The sequence below is a fragment of the Lactuca serriola genome, chromosome 5, assembly GCF_051521515.1.
Source record: "Lactuca serriola cultivar US96UC23 chromosome 5, Lser_US96UC23_V15, whole genome shotgun sequence".
In the NCBI taxonomy this organism is placed as follows: Eukaryota; Viridiplantae; Streptophyta; class Magnoliopsida; order Asterales; family Asteraceae; genus Lactuca; species Lactuca serriola.
Window position 1 is genome coordinate 89,213,836 of NC_136412.1, and position 13,201 is coordinate 89,227,036.

Here is a 13,201-nt window from a genome sequence, read left to right on the forward strand (position 1 = left end):
TGCCATATGTTATCTTCTCTTTCATTTGGACACATGACATTTTCTAGAATTTTTGAATTTACTATTTTCCACTTGTCATTTTATTGTAATTTTCATTTTATTAAATTAAAATTTCACATTTAATATGTAAGGTAATATATATATGTAAGGTATTTATTAGAAATTATTTATATATGTAATGTATTAAATGTATTAAAGTCTCATTAATTTTAATAATTTAAATTTTTTTTCATTTTTCTTATAAATTCAAACTTCTCAAATCGTTAAAATTTCATATTTAATTTTTTTTTTAAATAAACCCATGTAATACATGAGTCTCACACCTAGTACATATTATATACCATCTGAAAATGCCAAATTCCAAAATTGGTGGTGGCTTTGAAATATATATAAAATATATGGTCATTTACATCAATTGTCCAAAATCACGTGGTTATAATTATAAATATCCCTAAAATTTAGCTATTTATACCACATTCCACATGAAACATATCAACAACTTTCCAAAATATAAAAATATGCCAAACTTATTAGTAGAACCCTCAGATTTTCGCCGTGAAAACCAATGGGATCAACGAAAAATACCATTTTCCGAAGTGGTGATCACAAGAACGAGGAATCATTTTTTTGGCCGAAAATGGAACACGGCAGACATCCAAGTGGCATCATGGTTCATTTTTGTTCATTTACTTACTCTTTTTGCACCATTTGCATTCACATGGGATGCTTTTTGGATCGCAAGTGTTGGCTACTTGCTAACAGGAATGTTAGGCATAACTCTCACTTATCACCGACTTTTATCCCACCATAGTCTCAAACTCCCTAAATGGCTCGAATATTCATTTGTTTACCTTGGAGTTCTAGCCGCCCAGGTTTGTATTTAACTAAAACTACATATTAATTTTTATAAAATACAAATACAAATACAGTTATATAAAATTAATCACATTGAGACCATATATATATATATATATATATATATATATATATATATATATATATATATATATATATAAAGAGAGAGAGAGAGTAAAATCTAATTTACTCTTAATTCCACCAATCTCTAACATGGTATTTAAACCTTAGAAATGTTCTATAATGGTATGTAAACATTTGACACATTCGATTTAACAATGGTCAACTCTATTTTATTAGAAAAACCAAACAATATTTTTCATCCCAATGAAATGAATCATGTTACAATTACATCATACAAAAAAAAAAATACATAACTATTAATTTTATTTGTAGGGAGATCCAATATTTTGGGTGAGCAACCATAGATTCCATCACAAATACGTTGATTCAGATAATGATATACATTCTCCAACAAACGGGTTTTGGTTTAGTCATATGGGTTGGATGTTTGATAGTGGATACTTGGTTGAAAAGGTATTATTGTTTTATTTTTTCTTTGAAATTTTAATTTATTATTATAAAAATTTTAATTAAATATTGTCTGCTAAGAATACAAAACATCCTAAAACTATATCATATTGGTTGTTTTTTTGCAGTATCAAGAACGTAAAAACGTCGAAGATTTAAAAAATCAGATGTTCTATGTATTCATACATAAAACTTACATGTGGCATTTATTTGGATGTGGTGCTCTCTTATATGCATGGGGTGGATTTTCTTATCTAGTTTGGGGAATGGTATAACATCTCTATTTGAATTCATTTCCTGGATTCTGTATCAACAATGAGTTCGTATCAACAATGATTTTTGATACATTTCAAGTGAAATGAATCATTTTCATAAACTTGTGTTGTTTAAATAATAAAAAAGATAAAAAAGTATTTGAGAGAAACCACATACATTTCCTCAACAAGTGCATTCAAGGTTTGTGTTGGTATGGACCAATCCTCTCTCTCTCTCTCTCTCTCTATATATATATATATATATATATATATATATATATATATATATATATATATGTATATATACACACACACGTGTATGTGTCTCGTCCAGACCCCTCGATGGCAAAGAAGAGGGGGACGGGGTGGTCTTCACTTGGGTATGCAGAAGAAAACTCGCATAAAAATATGTGGCCTCAACAACACACCTCTACGCTTAGAAGCCATCACATTAACACCATTTCTATAGGGTGGTTTGCATGTCTTATTCTACAACTTCCTCGACACCATACCCTTGGTGTGGTGAGAATATCATACATAATTGTCCAAATGAAACATTGTAGTTGAGTTTCTTGAAATAATCACTTCTGTTTTATCATTTATAAATTTTGTATCTCTAACTTTCAATTATTCTCTTTCGAAAATATCTTTTAATTCTTCAAGTTTTGACTTTTTTTTGAGTTTTTGTTATTGAATCGTTATTTCATTTTTTCGATAATTTATGTAAATGACACCTATATTTTTTTTTATGTAAACTTGTAAGATTGGTCAAACTTTTAAAAATATCCAAATTTTGTTTATGTAACTCATCTAAAATTACTTTTATTAGGGTTGTAAATGGACCGAACTAAATGGACCGAACGAACACCAACGATTACTTGTTCAAGTTTGTTCATTTAAGTTAACCAAACAAATGAACGAACATGAACATATAAATGAACGAGTTTTTTTGTTTATGTTCGTTCGTTTAACAAATTGCATTGTTTATGTTCGTTCATTTATGTTGGTGAACATGCTAAACGAATATAAACAAATGTATCTAAACAAACATAACTAAACATATATGAACATAAACGAACATATAATATAGTAATGTAATTAAACACAACTTAACATATATGAACATTATAAGAACTTAAATGAATGATCATAAACGAACGTAGATCAACAACATAAACAATCACAAACGTAATTGAACAAACAATATCATTGTTCATATTCGTTCGTTTAACTAAATGAATGAGAACTTATGTTAATGTTCATTCATTTATTATATAAACAAACATAAACAAACTTCATGTTGAACAGTTCATGAACCGTTCGTTGAACGTTCGGTTCATTTGCAGCCCTAACTTGTATAGCTATATTTTGTTTTAATATTATATTTTTTTATTTAGTTTTATATTATTATTAAGATTAAATTATGTAAATGGTAGTTATGTTTATAAAAAGACACTACTTCGGTCTCTATTATTTGTTTGACGAGGGTATTTAATTCTTACATTGCATATAAAATATCTTTATATCTTTTACATTTTATTAAAATAACTACAATTAAAAAAAAGGTATACCCCACCAACCACTTTCTTTCCCTCCCCGACCACGTTGACCCCATTTCATATCGATACCTCACTTTCCCTTTATTCCATTCTAATTTTTGTTGACCAAGAACTTCCATCACCCGCCAATGCCCACCACTAGTGGGACGTTCCTGGATCCCCACCTACTTTTATTTCTCCTCTATTTTGTCATACCTTTGCTTCAACACCTCAAAGAGGAGATTTTGTTGAAGAGGTATACCTAAGAAGTACATCGACGTTCATAAGATTAAGGTTCTTTTGCAAAGGTATAGTCATCAAGCTATCCACCAAGATTTATCATACCTACCTACTGATGAGTACAAATGGAAAAATAAGGGTTGTTGTCCCAAAATATACACATACAGATAAAATAGTGGAATCCTTTGTTCTTCTTTTTCTTTCTTTGATGAGAACTATTTCAAGAAAATGGGGTCGGACTCAAGAAGGGAAAGGAGGAGAGCACACTAATACACATATATCCATACAAATCATCATCCCTTAAGAAAATGAGAAACATCAATGTTTCTATTTTTTTTCCGTGTATTAATTAACCAAACAAACAAAGCACATATAGAACCAATGAGAGAGAGAGACACACACACACACAAACAATAGTTCTCCCATGTTCTTCTAAATTTACGCAAAAAAATCATTTTGAATTTATATTTATGGTGTATGTAGGGTGTGAGAATTGTATGGCTTTACCACATCACCTTCTGTGTGAACTCTGTTTGTCACATATGGGGAAACCGAGCTTGGAATACAAGTGATCTCTCCAAAAACAATTGGTAAGTTTATAAATATCTAAATAATCATACTAGAATCTATCATAAAATTGTATCTAAATATTGTGAAGGTGGGTAGGAGTGCTTGCGTTCGGAGAAGGATGGCATAACAATCATCATGCATTTGAGTATTCAGCTCGACATGGATTTGAGTGGTGGCAAATTGACATTACTTGGTACATCATAAGGTCTCTTGAAGCCATTGGGTTGGCAACCAACATCAAAGTTCCAACTAATCTCCAAAAGTTTAAGAAATCAATTGTCACTTCGGATGATACATTTAATGATTAATCACTTTGTGTGCAACCAGAGGCAGATTCACATAGGTGCACGGAGTAGCCTGTGTGACTCCTCAATATAAACATTAAAATTTTCATAATTTTTTTAATATTGTCATGGTACCTTTTATATATATATATATATATATATATATATATATATATATATATATATATATATATATATATATATATATATAGGGAAGAGTTATATGGAAAATGAATGATTAGGGCAACACATATTTGAACCAATGAAAACATGACAACACATCACTTTCACAATAACTTCCACAATACATTACTTGTGAAGAAAGAAATGGACACGTGTCATTTGATTATTGGTTCCGGTAGATGTTGCCCTAGTTATTTGTTTTCCATAGAACTCATTCCTATATATATATATATATATATATATATATATATATATATATATAAAAGATCAAGTCTGTTTATAGTCAAATGTATTGCTTTAGTGCAACGGTATATTTCTGTTACACAATGTAGCATAAAATATATCTTTAAGTAAAATAAACATCAGAGGTGATCAATTTTATGCACATCAGTGTATATGCATCATGGATTTGTTTGTTATTGCTAGTCTTTCATTGATATAAAATTCCCTATTTTATTTATTGATTAAATTTTGGTTGGAAATAAATCTATAAGTTAAACATGGACATATTCTTTAATCTCATCTTATCTCATTTGCATTCTTTCTTTTGTTAAATGATACATTTTGTTGGCTAATTTCTATTGGCTGGTGAAAGTGAAACATCCCAAAAATACAACCTATTTTTTTTTTAATATTACTAAAAACCACAACATAAAATGTTATATAATAAAAGCATGAATCGTATTTCTCAAAATGCCATAGTATATGTATCAAATCAAAACTGAAGTCAATATCATATCAAAATATCTAAATAAAACTCCCAGGATAAAACTGTAACTGTGGTGTGTGCCATGCCATCATCCTAAACTCTTCCCCTTGCTAGCGGAGCGGAAGTACCTGAAACCAAAACTGAAACTGTAAGCACAAAACTTAGTGAGCTCCCCCAAACTACCAGATACCATACAATAACATATAAAGCAACTACTGGGCCTTGCCCACTGCATCAGACCGAAGTCCGGAACTAACCAGGGCCTTGCCCTCTACATCGGACCGTAGTCCGGAAACTGCATCGGACCGAAGTCCGGAACTAACCAGGGCCTTGCCCTCTGCTTCGGACCGAAGTCCAGAAACTGTATCGGACCGAAGTCCGGAACTAACCAGGGCCTTGCCCTCTGCATCGGACCGAAGTCCGGAACTGACTGAACATAGCATAACATAGTCATAACTACTAGCATAAACACATATACTGCATACTACGTCAGACCGAAGTCCAGAACACATAACACAAATACTTTCTTGAGTCATGAACACATCAAGCACACTGAACTACTGCATCGGACCGACGTCCGGAACTACTGCTAACTAAACCGGCCGACATTGTGGCCGTAGACCCGTTCATACTAGAAGGAAAACTCACCTCGTAACGCTGGCTGCTGAGATGCTAAAGCTGAAACTGGCTGACTGCTCCTCCAGAACTCCCCGACTACAAATTCCATAGACACTAAATCAGATACTGATAACTGTTCTCAGGGTAAAAATGACTAATTTACCCTTGGTCAAATTCAACCTCCTGGTCAAAGTCAACTTCTAGTTGACCGGACTTTCCGAGTTGGGCTGCCAACTCGCCGAGTCCCTAAAACCTTTTCTAATCCTCTACTCGCTTCAACTCGTTGAGTTTGGCAACAACTCGATGAGTTTTTCTTCCATACTAACGTCGAATCTAACTTCATCCGACTCGCTGAGTTGTATGAACAACTCGTCGAGTTCTCCTTCATCATTTGAACACGTCCAGTCTGTGACTCGCCGAGTTGTATGAACAACTCGTCGAGTCTGTTCTTGAGGGAAGAAGATTGCCTTGGACTCGTCGAGCCATGGCGTAGACTCGCTGAGTCCCTTCAGCTGTAATTCTGCTTCCTAACTCACCGAGTCTAATCTTCATTCACTCTTCCAACTCGTAACACAAAAAGGGGAAATAATTTGGGGATTACGAACCGACTGGTCGAGTCCTGAGAACGAATCGTTGAGTCTCATGCATGCCATTACTATACAGTCAATTCCAGTGCATCCAATTCATAGATCTGGGCTTCTAGGGATGGTTTTGCACGTAAAGTTTCCAACTCTACGTGCATGCACACGAGAATGGGGCTAAAACACCAAAATCATCCAACACTAAGCACTTAGGGTTTGGAACAAGCCTATATTTGCATAAAGGTAGCTAGATTGAGCTCCTAGAGCTCAATAACATCCAGATTTATGGTCTCCATCCTAAGGAGAGCTCAATTTTCGAGTTTGAATCGTATAAAGCTCCAAGAGAGACATAAAAGAGCATAAAAGAGGGTTTAAGGGAAGAATAAGCAAGGTACTAACTTTATTACCAGAATATGTAGCAAATGGAAGCTAGCTCTTTGATCTCATTTCTCTTCTATTGATCTTCTTTCCTTCCTTCTCTTCAACAACTTCCAAGCTATCACAAAACACTCAAGCTCAACAATGGGGACTAGGGTTTACAGAGAAATGCTCTAAGGGTGCTGGAGGTTGGGGTGGGAGGCTATAATGTCATTTAAATAGGGTACAAACCTTGGGATTTAGGGTTTCATCCAGACTAGCAGACTCGCCGAGTCCGTAATATGGACTCGTCGAGTCGCCTACTAAAAACACATGCAAATCCCGTCTCTACTCGACGAGTCGGGCTACTGACTCGTCGAGTACCTCTTAAGAAAGGAAAATACTATATTTAAATTACATACTAGAAATGGGGCGCTACAGAAAGTTTATTCAATTATTAACAATTAGTAACATATAACACATGCCTATTACCTCTATTCAATATTGTAGATATACTTTAGACTAAATCATATAGATATATTCAATCAGTGGTTATAATAGAAATACAAAGTTAGGATCTATTCATGTATATATAACTCTTCAATTATCATTAGAAATCTATCATTCATTGATCCACTTATATAGTATTAGCTAAGAAACCCTAGACTGTTCCCAACGACTACTTTCTCCATTTCCACATCACGATTTCTACTCCTACTTCTTCGGCATCTTGCGTCTAAACCTTTCCACTCACCACACCATCTCTTGCCTTTATTCAATTCCCACCCTCCCTAAAACTCAAATCTACAAACTACATGAGTTAGAATACTCACATTAAAGCTGTTCTACCTGGTATTGACCTCTACAAGTTCATTGATGGAAACACTCCTGCATAAGAATCCACTATTGTTGAAGGTGTCTCCACTCCACATACAAACTATGCAATCTGGTTCCACCAGGATTGATTGCTTTTTGGAGCAATTATTGGCTCTCTTCCACCCCTGTTGAAATTAATCTTGTTTTGGTTCATATTTAACTCAGTTTTTAATGCATTAAATATGAATAAGTGGTTACCATATTATTAGTTCGAAGTGGTTAACCAGGTAGTAAAGTATTTCAGTTTCAGTTCTTTAGTTTAAAACTTTTTATTTCATCTTTCAATGTAGTAGTCTATAAATTTTAATCCGTATTTTATTATCAGTAAAGCATTAGAATAAAAAACTTCCAAAAGTTCTTCCAAGTGTGTGTACCTCCAATTCCTAAGTCAGTTTGCATATTTGAGTGTGTAGATTGATATCTTGCTGTCTCATTTCCAACATTTGGTATCTGAGCCTACAGTTTATACCTAAATATATCCGCTACGAATCAATGTCTTCATCCAGTCAACTTGTTACAAGAGAGAATGGTGGAGTGCCATTTCAATGTCCGATGTTGACTCCCACGAACTACACCACTTGGGAAATTAAGATGAAAGCTATAATGGATGCCCAGGGAATATGGGAGTCCATTGAACTAGTAGCTAGAGATGTTGTGGATGAAAAGAAGAACAAGTCGGCTCGAGCTTTTCTTTTTCAAGCAGTACTCAAAGATATTTTGTTGCAAGTGGCAAAGAAGAAGACATGAAAAGAGGTTTGAGAATCCTTGAAGTTAAGGTACCTGCAAGTAGATAGGGTACAAAAGGACATATTACACACACTCAAAAGTGATTTCGAGGCATTACAGATGAAAGACGGAGAGTCTATCGATGAGTTCATAGGAAAATGGAGTGGGATGATTTCAAAGTTTTGCAGCCTCGGTGAAACCCTTACAGACAGTACAGTGGTGAGAAAGCTACTTGATTCAGTTCCGGGCAAGTATCTCCAGCTGGTGGCATCGATTGAGCAGTACTCAGATAAAGGCTTACAATGACCGACTAAAGTCCTGTAGCATCCAAACAAGTGGGGAAGTGGGTTTGTTACTTAAACAGAAAACAAGCTCAATCAAAAGTCTTCATGGGGTGGGTTCTGAACAAGCGGTAGAGGATGGGGCCCATCACACCATGATAGAGGGGGTCGATCTGGTGGTCGTGGTAGAGGAAGTGCACAAGGCAGAGTTGGTCGGGGCAGTTTGAAGACGCATCATGACTCATAATAATCACCAAAGAGGAAGGGATAAGAGTCATATTATGTGTTTCAACTGTGAAGAATACGATCACTATGTATCTGAATGCAAAGCAAAGAAAAAAAAGGAGATGAGGAAAACTTGACTCAGAAGGAAGAGGAAGGACCCGCTTTACTGTTGATTGTCCATGGTGAATAGACAAACAACATGGGGCTACTAAAAGAGGATAAGGTGTTTCCAGGACAAAAAAGAAACAAGAAAGACGTTTGGTACTTGGATAATGGCATTAGCAACCATATGACCGGTGTGAAAAGTTTCTTCACGGAGCTTGATGGAAACGTGACTGGACAGGTGCAATTTGGCGATGGTTGTAAGGTGCAAATTGCAGGAAAAGGATCCATCTTTGTGGAGTGCAAGGATGGAGAGAAACTTCTAATACCGGAGGTATATTTCATACCCGCTTTGCACTGCAACATCTTGAGTTTAGGGCAGATGAAAGAAGACAAGTATAAAATTGAGATGTTGCATCAGTATTTATCGGTACATGATGAAGATGGAAGGCTGATCATGAAGGTTCAACGATCTAGTAATAGACTGTACAAAATTTCTCTCCACACAACTCAACTGGTATGTTTAGCTACTACTTTGGATGATGAGGCGTGGTTATGGCATGCGAGGTTTCGTGATGTGAACTTCAGGATCATAGAATCCATGGTTGAAAGGGAATTAGTGTGTGGAGTACCAAAGATAAAACATCCTACACAGGTATGTGAAGGTGTTGGATTAGTGTCTAAGTCTATAACTATAACTGGTACATACTTGACCCGAGCCGGCATGGTCCATTTGGGTTGCATGGCATCATGCATTTGGATAGACTAAAATGAGAGAAATAAAACATAATTAGTATATTTAATTAGTATTGATCAAGAATTAATCTAGAATTAAATAAGTGATCAAAAGAAGACTAATTAAATATATGGGTTGATTGTGTAAATCATCCATACTTATATAGTGGGCTAATGTTCCATGGATTATCAAGTTGGTATAAAAACCATAGGATGCTCCATGGTGTATTTGAACCCATAGATCCAAAGAAATGGAAACCCCTGAAAATTAGGGTTTACCCTAATTGTGACTAACTATATAATGATCTTATTATTGAAGAAATCGGTCACTAGTGAAACAAGTGAGGGCAAACCAATTTTAGAAGTGTTCTACTTTCTCTCAAGTTATTCCAAGAGTTCATGATGTTGTGTGAACCATTTGAGGTGTCACACTTGGGACACTAGGCTCTTGAGCTCCATGGAATCAAGAACCAAACAAGAGGTATGTAGTTTTACTAGAATTTATATTATGTGTACTTTATATTATGCTTGTTAGAGCAATACCTTGGAAAATTGATATTTGCATGTATAATAGAGAAAACATAAATCCAAGGTATTTAGGGTTGCATGTACAGCATAAGAGTGTTACAATGCTCAAAACCCAACAGTGGTATCAGAGCCTAGGCTTGTTTTCACTTATACTTGATGCAAATTGGCTGAAAATCGAATTTTGGTGCTGTCTGCACAGCAGACTCACCGAGTCCGTGAAGGGACTCGACGAGTCCAAGTGTAAACTCATCCAGCTCGTCGAGTTGGTTCACGCACTCAATGCGTTGGAACCTCAAACATCATATCTTTGAGTTTTGGTGCTGGAATTGGTCTAGAATCATTACCTTTGACTGTTTTGGACTTATAAAACCTATTTTTTAAGTGGTAATGATTATGCTAAACCAGTTTCAACGCTATAATCAAAGTTTCAAGTTTTATATGTGTTTATGTAATTCTCGAAAAATGTTGATTATGAATGTTAATGCTTATGACTTTTGGTAGATCATAGGAATTATATGCATATTGTTTGTTTGTATAATTCTTGATCTCAATGAAATTGTATGGAGTCCATAACTTGTTCTCAAATTATGGATTTCCAAAAGTTTTGTTTCCTTGATTTATGAGTTAGTTTAGATTAATAAAAAATTGTGTTTTAGTTGTTTTCAATCCAAATTAATCTAAAAGTAGTTCATAAAATGTGTTTTTGTAACTTGTCCTCAAGTAACATAAAAGGTCACATTTATGAATCATAAAACTCATAAAAATGCCATAGGTTACAAAATGAAAAGTTTCTTCTCATAAATATTTTCTTTATGGACTTAATAACTTGTCCTCTAGATATGGATTACCAAGAGACACTTCTTTAAATTTGTCATTAAAGAATGAGAGGTTACATAAAATGCAGAGTCCTCATTTTAACGAACCATTAAACTCATAAGTTATGAATTGAAGAGTCTTGAAATACTTTCAAAGCTTGCACTCAAGTTTTGGAATTTGTAAAGTTACCCCCTCATGTATACTTTAATTCCAAATTAAACCATAGAATTTTAGAAGGTTTAAAATTCAACACTTATACTATTATTTTAATTTTAATTATATAGATATGTATAAGATAAAGTCAATCTTACCATTAGTAGGCCTCATTCACGAAGCCGGTCTATAAGGGGGTATAAGGTTACTGCCTATAAAATGGCAGTTTAATGGGTGTCCACTCTCACCCACCGCTTCCTTGACTGGTGGAGGGTTGTTAGCCGAACGGGTAGGAAAGGACTATAATTCTCCCTTTCATTAAAAGTATAATGATAAATACTAAGTAACTAAAAACTTATAAATTCCCAATCTTAGTTACTTAGGAAAATGTGAAATAGGTGCTAACCCATGAAATTACATTTTGTACCTTACCAAGTCGTTAGTGGAGCGTGTGCGGTTAACCGTAATAAGGACTAGTAAGAGTGGCAAAGGGTAAATTGACTTTATTATAGATCGGTGGAGCATGTGTGGTTAACCGACACATCGATTATGTGATAAAGTTAAGGATACCATGTCAATTTGCATGGTTATTCACACCTTGCTTGTGATCCTCGGCATCCCAGTCACAAACTTGAGAGGGTACAATCAAGATTCAAACATGCCAAGTTCAATGTATCTCAAAAGATCTAGGAGTTTCAAATCTAATTAAAACTTAATTATATTTCGTTTTTCATGGTGGAAATTGGTAAATCGTCATTTACCTACCTTCAACTATTTTGTAACTCGGATTACGGCATCCCTCTTCCAGTTATAAATAGGTTGATGGATCCTAGCCTTAATATTTCATATTGGGTGTTATATTAAGGACTTTAAATCAACTAACTTGAATTTCTCCCTTATAGATGTCTATTTTAGACAGTTATGGTCTTCCCAAATCTTTAGGAACAAGCTTCCTAATGAAGATGATATCCCAAATGGCAATCAATGTGAAAGATCAATCCCTTTGTTTTGTGCATTAGTAGGACTAGAAATCATAGTTCACTTCCTCCACCTCCTCCAATAATTCTCCCTATCCCTCAAGTTTCAATACTTGATATGTTCTAAGTCACTCAATCCCTATTGGCAAACAAATCTATATGTGCTTAGTTCTTGGAGATTAAATCACATATTGACAAGCCGGGAGAGTCGGGTGTTGAAGTCTCGAGGTAGCTGGGTGTTGAAGTCTCGAGGTAGCTGGCTGTTGACTTGGTTCTTCAGTCACTCCCTGATGGCAGATCACGACATGACCCTTTAATGATCTTATCTATTTTCTTGGTGCTGCAGAATCAACAATGATTTGGAACACTGGTAAAGAAAATTTGGTTAGAAGATCAATTTCCCAAATCTCCATGGACATTGACAATGGTGACACTGGAAATCCAGAAAAGCTTTCTTTTCCCAATGGAAAAGGATCAGCCATAGTCAACTCGGTTGACCAAATGGTAAAGAGAAAGGCTAAGTCTGTGATAGTCCCATATACCATTTCCAAAGGGTCCATATATATATTTCTTTTGCCAATAAAAAGAGACATTGGTTGCAAAGCTGCCCAATTTACCTGAAATTTCATAAAGAAGGTAAAATCAAAAGTTTAAGTTTACTTTGGGTAAACTCCATTATCTAACTCTATTAAGTCTTTTTGAGGTTCTTAATACATGATGTAATGTTATTACATTTTGATGTTTTGGAAGAATCCAAGGAAGCTTAAAGTATGATTATGCTGATTCTGATCGTGAAGATGGATTTCGACCGCAGGGTTCAATGATCCGAATTTTGAGCTTCTGCATAAGAGTTATGATATATATTACTTAGGAATAGACAAAAAAATGTTTTTCATATGTATTTTTATTGTAAGGATAAGTTTTTCCGCAAGTTTTAAAAGAAAAGAAAAATTTTTTGTTTTATTTATTTTAAGTATCCTTACAATGGCATTTGTGAAAATTTGTTGTTTATATGTTTCCATTGATAAGAAATATTGGTAAATGGATTGGATTCTTTCATTT

General features: G+C 34.6%; 2 protein-coding genes across 2 annotated transcripts; both read left to right on the top strand.

Moving 5' to 3' along the window:
• The first annotated feature begins 489 nt into the window (after positions 1-489).
• On the top strand, positions 490-4,384 carry LOC145052753 (delta-9 acyl-lipid desaturase 1-like). The gene is made up of 5 exons (XM_079000623.1): positions 490-872; positions 1,252-1,392; positions 1,515-1,655; positions 3,902-4,008; positions 4,077-4,384. Exons 1-5 carry the CDS (start codon positions 519-521, stop codon positions 4,294-4,296), a joined length of 963 nt encoding a protein of 320 aa, XP_078856749.1. The 5' UTR covers positions 490-518; the 3' UTR covers positions 4,297-4,384.
• Positions 4,385-9,027: 4,643 nt separating this feature from the next.
• Positions 9,028-10,766, top strand: LOC145049661 (uncharacterized). The gene is made up of 2 exons (XM_078998039.1): positions 9,028-9,585; positions 10,695-10,766. The coding sequence occupies exons 1-2, from the start codon at positions 9,028-9,030 to the stop codon at positions 10,764-10,766; spliced, it is 630 nt and encodes a 209-aa protein (XP_078854165.1).
• The last annotated feature ends 2,435 nt before the right edge of the window (positions 10,767-13,201 follow it).